This window comes from Paralichthys olivaceus, chromosome 22, assembly GCF_024713975.1.
Source record: "Paralichthys olivaceus isolate ysfri-2021 chromosome 22, ASM2471397v2, whole genome shotgun sequence".
Taxonomy (NCBI): domain Eukaryota; kingdom Metazoa; phylum Chordata; class Actinopteri; order Pleuronectiformes; family Paralichthyidae; genus Paralichthys; species Paralichthys olivaceus.
Window position 1 is genome coordinate 3,370,911 of NC_091114.1, and position 13,643 is coordinate 3,384,553.

The 13,643-nt window shown below is 40.7% G+C and overlaps 1 protein-coding gene across 1 annotated transcript; it reads right to left on the minus strand.

The window, feature by feature from the left end:
* Positions 1-333: 333 nt before the first annotated feature.
* Positions 334-12,795, minus strand: slc1a1 (solute carrier family 1 member 1). The gene is made up of 12 exons (XM_020100213.2): positions 12,513-12,795; positions 9,067-9,207; positions 6,852-6,944; positions 6,627-6,741; positions 5,393-5,435; positions 5,189-5,284; positions 4,623-4,807; positions 3,453-3,560; positions 2,424-2,546; positions 2,040-2,234; positions 1,574-1,708; positions 334-1,476 (listed from the first exon to the last, which is right to left on the minus strand). Exons 1-12 carry the CDS (start codon positions 12,610-12,612, stop codon positions 1,236-1,238), a joined length of 1,575 nt encoding a protein of 524 aa, XP_019955772.1. The 5' UTR covers positions 12,613-12,795; the 3' UTR covers positions 334-1,235.
* Between the last annotated feature and the right edge of the window lie 848 nt (positions 12,796-13,643).

Below are 13,643 nucleotides of genomic sequence, written 5' to 3' on the forward strand. Positions count from 1 at the left end.
TAGTTTCACCCCCATACACCCTCTGCAGTTACCAACCCTCGTTAGTTATTTTTGTTAGTCTCTCTTTTGTCGTCTGTCGCTGTCTGTACTTAATGTACAGACATGAGAGTGCTACTGATCATCCCGGCTCACTCTGGGGAAAAAAAAAAAAAAGTTATGTTGTCAACCTATTCCTTAGCTGATCAAATGTACACAAAGGTTTTGTCTTGATTCACCAAAAATGTTTATAACCATCTACATTTTGTTTAACAGATGAAAGCTTGTCATGCATCTATGTGATAGCAGAGCTGCCGTAGCATCTGAACATATTTCAGTCCCACAACTTTGTCAAAATGAAGTAGCGACATTTTCTAAAGGAACATAGAATGACAAACTTTGCCAATCGGATTAATGACATATAAATCCATGAGCTGACAAAGAAAAAGGTCTGGTTACAATCAGCCGTATCCAATAGGTTTCCCCCCCAATGCCTGAATACAATATTTATTATTATTATATTTTGTAATTAATCAACATACTTTAGCGATTTGGTTCTGAAATAAAAAGTTTCACAGTGTTCATTGACTTCATAAGCCTTTTGTTGACCATCTCCAGTCTCTGTGAAGTCTCCATAAAAAAACCAGTCCGCACCAGCCACCCCCATTTCTTAACATATTGCCTCATGCAACTCGATGTAAAAACTCTTTATATGTTTGGCACAGTTTAAATATACAGATAGCTATACAAGCAGTGCATCATGGGTAATAGACATTTCACAATAGGCACGCGAAGATCATTCAGACATTTTAGACAATTCATGTCTGATCAAGGAGCAAAAAAGTACATGAATGAATTTATATATTTGTTGTAATACACACACCTCAGATACATCCTCATGCACACACACAAATATTCACACACACACACACACACACACACACACACACACACACATACACACTGTAAGTGCATCTTTGTATGAAGGAGACACTTGTTCAAAAGAAGACTGACTTTTCTTAATCTTGGCACACTTTGAGTAAGAGGGAAGCACTTTAATCTAGTCATGGTTGCCCAACGTGAAGGGTGATCCTCTCAGATAATCTTAATGGAGGCTGCTATTGCTGATGTCTGAGCTTGGATGGGTCTGGCTGGATCGTTTTCCTCTCGCGTCATGGTGCTGATACATGATGGAAAGCTCTCTGCTTTACATCCCGTGCAGCATGCCACTCTCTCTGGCCCCCTGAGCCAGCCAGAGGCTAAAACTGGGAGGTTTCAGTGAAGGAGATTGCATCTGTCTTGTCGACTGTGAAGCCTCCGTTCACGTAGGATTTCTTCTCGCACTCTTCGTCATCCAGAGTGGCTTCCAGAGCAAAGGGGTTAGCGACGTCCACGTCTGATGACAGATCCATCCTCTCCAGTTCCCTCTTGGATAGTTTCTGGACGATACCGGCCCCGTAAGCGTCACCCAGCACGTTGATCATAGTACGGAACCGATCCCTGAAACACACCACCAGAATAAATCTACAGCATGGCTCTTGTTTGAATATAAACTTGCAAAGGTAGAATAAGATTAAGGGACAGCAGATAAACTTACAGGAGCCAATCCACAGCCACAATCAGTGTGACATCACTTGCGGGTAAACCTACAGCTGTTAAGACTATCACCATAGTGACAAGGCCAGCGTTAGGGACTCCTGCTGCTCCAATACTGGCAACCGTTGCTGTGATACTGGAAAAAAACGACACTATGTCACAAATAGTTTTGTTAATGACTTAAAAGATATCAGAGGATATTTTTTCATTGGTGGCCTAAAATTTCAAGAGGACGCAAGAAATTCAGATAGAAAATTACAACAACAGAATAAATAAAAGCTAATTATATAAATATAAGTAACAGGTATAAATGTTTGCAGCTGGTTAATGTCCACATTAGACAATTCACATAGTCAAATATTGGATTTTGATCTTGTCTTGTTTCCTGTCAAAGTCATGGTGTGAGATAGATATCAGCTGTATGAAACCCCTGTGGCTATAAATGCCTCTGAGTAACCAAACGGTACCTGATGGTAACGATCTGGCCCACATCCAGAGCATAGTCATTCAGTTGGGCGATGAAGATGGCAGCCACCGCCTCGTAGAGCGCCGTGCCGTCCATGTTAATGGTGGCCCCCACCGGGAGGACGAAGCGCGTGATTCGCTTGTCGATGCGGTTGTTCTCCTCGGCACATCGGAAGGTGACGGGTAGAGTGGCAGAGCTGGAAAACATTCAGTAAACCCAGTTTGTTACTGTGACCTTATGGCTTGTGGGGTGCCTATGGTCACACTGTGGCCCTGAATCCAAGTACATAACTATTCATATGTAAGGCTATTTATGCATGAGTAACGCTGGTGTTGAAATATGTGGGATACGATTTGGCACAATGAGGAGCTTGGAGGAGTCTGACCTTGAGGAGATCATGAGCGCTGTCACCAGGGCCTGAGCCATTCCCAGTGTGAACGTGTACGGGTTCTTCCTCACGATGACAAAGTAGATGAGGGGAAGACAGAGGAGAGCGTGGATAGCTAGACTGTGGGGCAGAAGCACATTAACATGAGACTGTCACTGTTCACTCTCCATATCATTTCAATTACTAACCATAGATAATAGATAGATAGACAGATTGATTGATTGATTGATGATAATGGAGGGAGAGAGGGAGTGATGGGTGGATAGACAGAAAGCTATATAGATAGATTGAGCTTTTAATAAGGTTATCAGAGGTTTATGTTGACTTCAATTAATGCAACTGCACTTGAGATGTGCTCATTACAAAGATATCTTTTAAAAAATGATCTGTTGACATGTTACATGCTGTTTGGTACAAATTTAAATCATTGTTACTGGATACACACTAAAAATTGTTGAGTGCAGTGCTTGAAAAGTTTTGGTATTCAGAGATATGATCACTTTCTGTAGCTGATTAGTGACTTAAACACACTTTTCTCACAACTCTTAATAATGTGTCTGATCACAGGTTATAGAAGTTGCCAGATAATATATGCTGGAAAATCTAAAGGTCCCGACTAAATGGGGTAAAAATGTAAAATGTTAATTGACTGAACTAACTCCTTTTTAGATTATATTAATGGATGATATTAAAAGGCAGATCTGAAAAGATTTTTTGCATTCATAATGATAAACCGTGAAAATATAAACCTGATGTCATCACAGCCATTCAAAGCCTTGGACTAACCCTGTGACCCATCCGAAGGGGATTTTTAGTGCACTCTTTACTGGTGTCACTTTAGAGATTTAGAGGTGTGGGCATAGCTTTCATTACTGCATCTGCAGGCTGAGCAGTTTTAAATGTCCTTGTCCCTTATCAGCGCCCACACAGAGCTCATCTTTTACTGTATCACGTGGGGGAGAATCGGCCCAAATGTCAACCGTAAATCCCAGTGTGTGGAACAGGCGGAGTAATGGGACAACTTACCCACTCAGCACGGTCACCATGTAAAGACCCATCTTCCTGAAGATCTCCCAATCTTCCACCTCAATGATCTTAGCAGCAATTAGGAACAGGATCCCTACTGGCATGTAGCTGAAAAAAAATTAAAAGGTACTGTAGTTTGAACTCTGTAGAATGATCTGTAACTATTTTTGATTGATTTAAAGGCACAGTGCGTACTATTCCCTGGGATCTGGAAATGAGGTTACATGTTTCGGACAAATTACCCTTAACTTCCTCCTGTGGCTGCCTTCACCTTATGTACCATAACAAAAGTTAAAGGGCCTCTATAGAGTGAGGGTTTAGTTTTCTATTCTGGGCTACTGTAGAAATGCAACATGGCAGACTGCATGGAGGAGGACCCGCTCATTTAAGGACATGAAAACACAATGATTCTCAGTTTCACCTTATTATACAGCCATGAAAACATCACTTCAATTATTACAGTCAATTTCTGCTTATGGATCTCTCTGAATCCGACGCACTGGATTTTTAATTAAAAAAATGTAAGTCCCAAATATTCAGTGGTTCGAGCTTTAAAAATTTGAAAACTTTCTTTTTATTCTATATCTTCTATGATATAATTGTTACATTTATTTGGGTTTTCAATTTGAAAATGTCTGTTTGCTAAAAAACTGACATGGCCTGTAGTGATGCTGGTTGCAGCTTTCTCTCTGAAACTCTAAAAGTCTCCTGCAGTAATTGAGCTGTGGCAAATAAAGACCCGATGCTGGACTCTGTCCACAAAAGCATGAAGCTGCACCACTGCTGCTGCTCAAAGATCTGTTCACCCGTTCACTCAAAATTCTGTAAAACTCGACTCAGAGAACCACAAACTGGAGAATGAGTTGTAGTTGTCATTGTCGTGAATTCGCTAGCCACTGCTGAAGAGTGCTGCTTGCCTTTTTATCAAAAGATTTTAATTTATGAAGTGTCCAAATCGCACAAAAAGACAGACAGATATTTTTGGGATTATTCGACGTATTTGAACATTTCTTGACCAAGTGATCATTTAAATCTCGACCTAATTTGGACACAATGCCTTGCAGTGTATTTGATACATTTCTGGACTGCATGAGTTTTCCTCGATACTTCACTCTTGTATGTAATCTTCCCTTAAGCACCACATTATATACCTCAGTCTTTTACACATACCACATAATTATGTGGACCAATTTCATAGTTGCTTCATTCAGTGCATCGAAAAATTCCAGGAGGATTCGCCCCTTTTCGCCCATCTTCCCAATGACGAGGCCAAAGGCGACACAGAACACGATAAGCCCCAACACGTTGATTCCGTCCGAATATGCCCCAATGATTTTATAGTTCTTGGTGATATTCTGCAGAGAGAGGAAACAAGGAGGGGATTCATTCAGTTGGCCAAGACAGGAAGCTGCTCTCACAGCCACATTAGTTAATTCCAAAGACCCATTGATACGCTGTGCAAATGTTTTCTCAGCCCACTGACCCGTGGGTACTTATGGCTCATTATTGGGTCTTGTGATGCATTTAGAGCAGACGCTGGTTGCCAGGTGCAGAAACATAATGCGGAACTGATGGATCAACGAGGACATACTGTTGTCAGGTAAAGATCAAAACTCTTAAACTAGAGATCTCTGGCATAAGTGTTCCTTTGCTTAATGACCAGCAAGACAATTCATCAGTTGTATTAAGGTAGTGACTGCTGTTCTTGAACAGAGTAGAGCAATGTGAACACTCACCTCTACTGCCTCCATGACCGTAGTTGTGAGAGGTGGAATACTTGTTGGGTCAGGTGAAACTTTTGGAGGTTCCAGCTCTTTGCGTTTGGTCTTGTACTGGTAATTGGTCACATTTTGCAATATTAGATTCACTTCCACATGGTGTCATATTGTATAGTCTGACATTTTTGAAAGGCACTATAAACATACAGATGAAGGAATTACCTGCTGAAAACAAGCCTGCACCAGATTTTCTGGAAACATGTTTCTGTTAATGAAAAGGGAGGATTTTAGTATCGATGTATACTTCAAATATTCGTAAAGACTCTTCATTCAAGTCAGAATCCAGAGGCAGTGGATGTAAGACATCTGTCATTTGCGGATGTCTACCTAAGGGATGGCAGGATTTTGTTAACAGAAAGTACATGCTTACAATAAATTACCTTTTAATTCAAGAAACTGAAGGTTGAATATTTCAGCCTTATAACTTTGGAATTAAAGGCCCCAGGATACCACAAACAAGTATGTGTCAGATCAGCCAACACAACATGAAATACTTCTTTCTGATGTCTTCCAATGTAAACCTAACAATTAGAATGAATGTATCGTTTCAAGATGACATTCCATTGAGTGGGTTGTCAATGAGAACTGTGATATTTGGAACAGAAAATATTGATATCATGTTAATTATACACATATCATAATAGCGCCAAAATATTCTAGCACAAACCAAATCATTTCCATTTATTTTTTACAATAACTTTATGGCTATATATTAGTATTTTGAGTGCAATTCATTAACGAAAAATTAAAACTGTCGTACGACATGGTGGAATACACACAGACCGTGTGTCCGAAAAATATTTCCCCAGCTGGGATACAAAACTGTGAGATCAGCAGAGGAGCTGAAAAATACAGTATGTCCCTCTCACTGGTGCAGGACAAAAGTTTTGTACCTTTTTTGTAATGAAGATAGCTCTCTAATGACTATTTTTGATAAATTCATAATTGTTGCCTTACGATTTCCTTGGGTTGTTTGTTTTCTTACTGTTTTGTTTCGTCAGATTTGCACTAAACTTTAAAGATATTGAATGCACCGAGGGAACTATGGATTATTCCCCAATGTTACAGAACAGCACACTTAAAACACAAAGCTAGTTTACAAATAAAAAAGGCAAAAGGTAAAAGACAATACAATCAATAAACAATGTTAAAGATATAATATATATCTTAGATAGAGATATGTGTATGTGCGTGTGTGTGTAAGTGAAAAAGTTAGTGAGACTTCAAACAAATCACTCCTTTAACATCCTTCTCACAACCAGACAGTATTCCATCACTTTTTATGTGTTAAGCTAAATGGAACACAAAAGGACTGTTCAAATGTGTGCATTTGTACGATTGGTTGTGTTGAGAGATGGGGGTGCATTGGGAGTCAGTCTCGTGACAGTGAGGTCACCTGATGAGGTCCAGGAGTGTGTCGACCGTGGTGACGTTGGGTGTGGTCCCGACCCTGTCAATGTGATCAGCTGTCTGGGAAACTCCTGGTTTGATCGTCATCACCAAAATAATTCCTGCAATGGACACCACCACAATTGGTTTTCTGATCAGAGCAGGAACTGACACAAATGTTATCAACCACTTTTACATCACAACATTTGATTGACCTCCTAACTGAGCTCACCGAGGATAACTGCAATGATGGTTGTTGAGAAGTAATAGATGACGGCTCGCAGACCGATCTTTCCCGATACCTCAGAGTCCAGGGCTGCAACACCTGTACACAAAAAAGGCACAATGTTACTTCACATCCATACCAAAGGTTCACCCTACCCCCAAGTTTCAAAATACTAGATTAGATGTTTCTATTTCAACCAGACTTCATTACATTGGGTGATGAGAACATGGAGTCTTATGCGCACAACACTGTAATAATACATCCTGAGGCCTAATCAAGAACTGGAAACAAATAGAAGAGATGGTTAAATAAATGAGTGAAAACAAAATGAATATTTAGAAGGGTTTTAAGAGAGAAGGTAATTCCACATTTGAGGAGCCCTCACAAAGGCTCTACTTCTGTCTCAAACTTTGCCCTGGAGACTGAGAGCAGCAGCCATTGTGCTGATCTAAGAAAATGAGAGATGATCCGTGATATGAAATCCAGTTGTAAAATTGTAAAATCAATTCTGAACACCATGTTTAACCTGTGAAATGTGGCTAATAAAAGGTAAAATATGCTCACATTTGATAGTCTGACTCCTATGAGAACCCTAGCTGCAGTACAAGTTAGAGGCAGTTGATAGATTTCTAAGGGAGTCTGGCAAATAATGAGTAACGGTGATGTAGATGGCTGACACACAAGCAGGAATGAGCATTACTACATCACTGCATGAAATAAATAGTCTAATATTGACCATGTTCTTAATTTGAGCCTTGATGGTGATGATTTAATGGATATATTTAGAAAAGATGAATCCAAGAGTTCTGGCCTCATGGTTGTACTACAAACCCGGGGAAACTAAGATCTAGTTGAAAATATCCCTGTGAGATTTAAGGTGCCAGAACCATCATTTGTGTTTTGTCATTGTTTAGCATATAAATGTTACTGGACATCCAGTTGGATTTATGGATAAGTAGACTTTTGTATCATCTGCAAAGAAATGGAAAAAGCGTTTTGGGATCGCGACGAGTCGGTGGTAGCATGATGATCATCACTTAAGAGCCAAGAATAGACCCATGAGGAACTCCACAGGGGATATTTATAAATCTGCAGGAGACATTTCTTGTTTCTCCCACTCAGGCAAGATTTAAAACAAACACAACAGAAACCTTGATTGCGCCCAAACAGTACAGTCTACATTCTAATCTTATCAAAACTTTATCAAGTGCAGTTTCTGCACTATGATGAATTTGAAATATTTTGGGTGTTGTCATTCTACAGCGTATAAAGATCCTTATTTGGCATCAAATGATAATATAAATATGGGTCGGAAATTGCTGTTTATAATCAGGTTATATGAATTCTCCTAAACTGGTTTTGGCTCAAACTGAAGAAAAAAGAAATTAGGCAGCCGCCTGCCACTCAACTTCAGCTTTTTCTTCATGAGTCTTAAAATCATTTGCCTGATTCCAAAACCAGCAGGGAGCCTCGATATGCTGCTGTGGATGTGGAGAAGGGATTAGTGTCAGCAGATGTAATGCGGCTCCTCAATGACGTTCTTCAACAGTCACCTGGAGGATCTTATCCCACTGTCTGCTCGTGTTTTGTGAATGTTACATCTCAAACCTGAGAGACGTAACCAAAGAGATGATCTCACATCCATTGTCTAGGAATACGACTAATTGTGACTTACCGACAGTTAATGTTTAATCTCTTTGGCAATTCATTGACAGATTGTTTAGTCATTAACATGTGAATCACAAGTTCCCAGAGCCTAGGGGGAAATTCTTGCAATAGTTTTATTTCCCTTTTCACCTTATGATCATGTCAATTGGATTTTGAAATTCAAAAAGAGACCCGCTCTACTAAACCCTGTCTAGGCTTATAATAACAGTTCCTAAGGTCTGTCTCGGACCATCTCTTAGTTATGCTGCCATAGGCCAGGATTGTCAGGGGACTCATGACACATGGATTAAGGGCAGAGGAAGTTAAACACGTGAAGCCCTTGTTAAGGGACAAATTGTGATTTGTGAATACGGGCTGTACGATCAAATTTGTTTGACTGATTGAAGGGCAAATGCACAAATTCCTCCACCCTGCAAAATAAAAATAAAGGGCACACGAGGAAGCTTGAAAGCTTTATTTATTTTTAAAAAGACAGACTTTAATTTATTAATATTATTATTATTATTATTATTATTCAAGACTGTCTTTTACTAATGCAATAATCAGAAGTTACCTGTTATCATGCTTGAAATGATAAGAGGGAGGATGACCAGCTTCAGCATTCGCATTAGGATCTCCCCTGGGAAGCCGAAGTACTGCTTGTCGAGATTGGAGAGGGACGCGTACTCTCTGACCACGACCCCCAAACTGATCCCTGAAAGATCAGGAGAAAGGTTCAGGTTAAAGACACAACGAACATCTGTTTCACTGTAAATGCAGATGTGGAAGTGGGATAGATGAGCGCAAATCATGGTCGTCATTATAAGGAACATTTAAATCAGTATCATGTCAGCAAAATATAAACACATGATTAACGCTGCACGGGCCACTGACACTGTCTCAAGGTGTTTTTGTCGTATTGAGTTTACAAGGCCCAATGCACATTAGTGTAAATCAAGCATGATATATTTTCCAGTTCTAAATGCCACATATATACTTCATTGTGATGCACTGCAAGCCACCATCTGTGTTATCACACTTCACAGACCCTGTACTGCTGGGAAGCTTGTAAAAGACCGGGATGACACAGCAAATTGGAGCTGGATGACACAAACACATTTATTCACAAAAACATGACCCGGTATAACTGACTCGTAACTCACGCAGTCTTATATCTGACTGCAGATTCCTCACAGACGGAGCTGCTCAGGCCTTCTGCACCACTGACAGTCCGTTGATATTCTAATAACAATGCTCATGCTGGCTGTAATACCAAATGTTGGTTTTTTTTTCTAATTTGCCCTTACATGTCTTCACCATTGATGAGCCTCAATGAGAAGATGAATAAAATGGCCTCCAACCCTTCCTGCAGATTGACACAGTCATTCAGTTTTCTTTGTGGCCGTTTCTGCCTTTCTAGTAATTATGTATTTGATAATAGAGGTTTTGCATCTCTGTAATTATTTGGAGGAATTGTGGTTTTAAATCTCTTCTTGATTTCTCAGATGCAGGTGCAGATTATTCAGTTAAAAACAACGACAGTGAGCCTGAAGACATTTTGGGCTTTTTGGAGAAACTAATAAACCTGACCTTTGACTCTAATACTTATACATTTCTTTTATTTTCTTTTTAATGACCAGGAAGAGGCAGAAACAATCTTAGAAATGCAGTAAAACATGCCCTTCAATAAATTGATTCACATCCCAATAAACCAAACAACCTGGCAGAAGTTCATTTTAAGAGTGACTTCATCAAGGTAAATGAACAACAAGGGCTGAGAGACCTGCTGCTGTGTGACATATATAGTTTGATAAACTTGTGATGTACAGAGCAGATACGTGCAGCAGAAAATAAAGTGTTTGATTTTTATGTAACTACATTAAATAAAGCAGTTAATGAAGGCTGCTAAAAATCACAAGGACAAACTTCACATGTGAAAATATAAAATGTCTGTCATTAGACAGAAGTGTAACAGTTAAGGTGTTAAAAGAAAAAGTTCACTTCTTTGCTTTCTTTCTGACACTGAGAGACGTTTTGATCCTATGGAGCTATTCCAGGAAGGCAGTTAGCCTAGCTTAGCATAAACAGTGGAAGCAGGGGGAAACAGCTAGCCCAGCTCGGTCTAAAGTTCAAAAACTTCAGACACCTACTGACGTCTACACAGCTCAGTGATTAACACATGATCTCATGTGCTTAAATGACTCACAAACATTTGTGAGTTAAATGCTGGGACATTTTTTTAGGGGGGAGTAGCAAATAACTGTCAGACCTGGAACACACAGAGAACAAAACACGCTCATGGAGAAGACCACTCCAGTTAGTTAATTCATGGCTCATGTGCAGTCTATTTCACTGTAAATATTCTGTTTACAGTGTGTATAGTATTTCTAGGCCATTTCTATTTTTTATACTTTTATATTTCCTTGCACTAACTATGCACGTTTACTTATTATTGCTTTACTGATATACTGATTGCAGCTGTAACGCAGCCAATTTCCCCGTTGTGGAATTAATAAAGGATTATCTTGTGTTATCTTATCTGGAAAACGGCACCATAGTCAGAGCCAAAAAAATAGCTTGGAACCAAATTGCTGATTTCCTGTTTTTGTTTGTGTGCAGATGACACAAATGATCTACATCACATTCTCCGGTGAGAACGGCCCGTTGTTGCAGTGGTTAGCACTGTCACCCTATGGCAAGGATGTTTTGAGTTAACCTGCTGTGCACCTTTGGATGCTGCAGGGTCGTCCCAACACACGCAGGTAAACCGGTAAATCAATCAAGTGTGTGAAAGACCGGAGACATTGTCCGCGAGGATTAGCTCCAGCCCCCCTGGAAGGATGACTAAATCCGTAACCAATGGATCAGTGAGTTAAACTGATATTGGTTGGTGTTAATTTAACCTTTGGACAGATCCAGTTTAGCTTTTTAATGCATGACACTAACTTGGAATTTCTATCCATGACTGAAATTCACCTGCTGAACTAACACTGCTACAATTACCATTCGTTTTACTCGTCTTCTTATTATACATCTATGTGGAACCTGTGTTGTGTTCTCTCTCTCTCTCTCTCTCTCTCTCTTTTTCTGCCTTGTTCTTCCTCTCTCAACCCAACCGGTCGAGTCAGCCACCCCCCCCACCCCCAGAGCAAAAAACCCTTTTCCTCACCACCATCGCGTGCGAGGATGTTAACAGTTGCAATGATGGCTCTCTATTATTATGAAGTACAGCCTACACCTGAGATAACTTTGGTTGTGACTTGAGACTATAAGTCAAATGAACTTCGCTTGATAAAAAATGTTTCACCATTTCCCCCTGCATTTAATCTGTATGCTAAACTGGGCTAAACTATGCGATTACAGCTCTGTACTTAGCAGACTGTCATTGACTTTGATGTCCATCCTCAGGTCTCAATCTCAGAATATTTTTTGATAATGAAATCTGACCTTGTTCAGTAATGTACGAACATTTAACATAATATACATTTCAAAAACATAATATAACATTTGAACCCTTTTCAAGCCGTTATGTTGGAAGCACCTGCAGATTGTATGTCGTCTATGCACTGTGCTGCCTCAGTGCTGTGACTCCTCGCACAGAGCATCAGCTGTCACCTCAGTCTGGTCACGTTTGACTGAGACACGTCCAGACACAGAGGAGAACACAGCTCCCTGCCTCTGGAGGACAGAGCCTCTGTCTCCATTAACACTCACTCCGTACTCATCCTCCATTCTTTCATGAGTCGCAAAGATGAAACGTCAGACATGGAGCTGGATTCCTGAACACATATGTCACATTTCTGTTGCTTGTTCGGTCAAGCAGCGCAAATCTGATGCAAATACAAAGCAGATTTATTTCAACAGTGACAGCAGCAGAAAGCAAGGCTGAATGGTGAATCAAAGAGGGTGGGACAGATGTGTAAACAGCAATGAAGATAAGTAGAAAAATGGCACCAGTGAGGGTGAAAGTGTCTCATTCTCTCAGCACACATGAGCAGACATTAAGGGGCTTCCACGTACCGAGCAGCACTGATAAAACCGTGGCAATCAGTAGCCAATTCCTCTTCAGCAAGCCTTTGAAATTCACGCCTCGCCGCTCTTTGTTGCCCATCATGTCCATGGTGTTGCGTTTGTTCCAAACAGGGGGAGAGACAACAATGGCCCCTGCAGAGACACAAAAGGCTCCTGCAGCCGGGTTGTCAGATGCAGGCGAGGCAGGAAGGGATGGAGGAGCAGCTGCGTTGCTACAGCAAAGGATGCAACCGTCAGACGCCACTGATGGCCAGCACTGGTGTGAGGGAGGGAGGGAGGGAGGGAGTGTGTTGAGAGAGAGGAAGGAAAGGAGGGAGGGAGACAGTCGCCTTCTCCCTCCACCACCCTTCCCCCACACAAGGTGTCTTTGACATTTCTCTCTCTGTGGTGAGCAGGGGTTAGGAATAAAAAAAAGAAAGGAATCAAAGCAAAACCACAATCCAGGAATCATCAAAGTCCTTTACATGGACTTACATGATGACTTCCCCCACCCACCCCGTTGCCCCCCACCAGAGTGAGAAGGGGATATGCTCATTAATATCTTGGATGGATTTCTGAATGAGCCCGCAGCAGGTACAGGCCGAGGGCCCCTTCAAAAAAGCTTTTTCTGGATGGTAATTGCTAAATAACGATAAAACAGGGCAACACTGGCCCCAACTGAAATCTAATTGTCCCCCTGTCCTACATTAACCAGTCACTTACTTACCACGCTCACAATAAATATGACAATTTGTAAAGAATTTTTATTTTCTAAGCTTTTTGAAAAGACATTGTGCCATATCAAGGGACGCATTTCAAAATATGTGTCTTGATGTGTGGCCTGGTGCAAAGCTAAAGAGATGACAGTAAACAAGAGATGACATAAATGTGCATCTTACTGAATCAGGAATTGAGCATGGATTCTGAACATATAATTGGGCCCTCTGTGTAAATTGTGGCCCCTTTATGGCCCCTGGTTTTATAAAATCCTAGATCCGCCACTGCTAATGACCACAGAGTGAAACAAACGTCCACAGAGAGCAGCCTGGTACCACTACATGGTGAATGAACAACACTCCAATTTCCTTATGCCAGTTTGTGTGCTATCAACATAAATGCTTTTTTTTTTTGCTTTTCATG

Bases quoted from the DNA above. Each gene is read 5' to 3' on its own strand.
- slc1a1 (XM_020100213.2), bottom strand. From the start codon at position 12,612: ATGGACATGATGGGCAACAAAGAGCGGCGAGGCGTGAATTTCAAAGGC. The intron at 5,436-6,626 runs GTGACCTCACTG...TTTCATTAACAG, and splicing joins ACACTCCTGGACCTCATCAG to AAACATGTTTCCAGAAAATC. The intron at 5,285-5,392 runs GTAATTCCTTCA...ACCAATTACCAG, and splicing joins TGCAGGCTTGTTTTCAGCAG to TACAAGACCAAACGCAAAGA.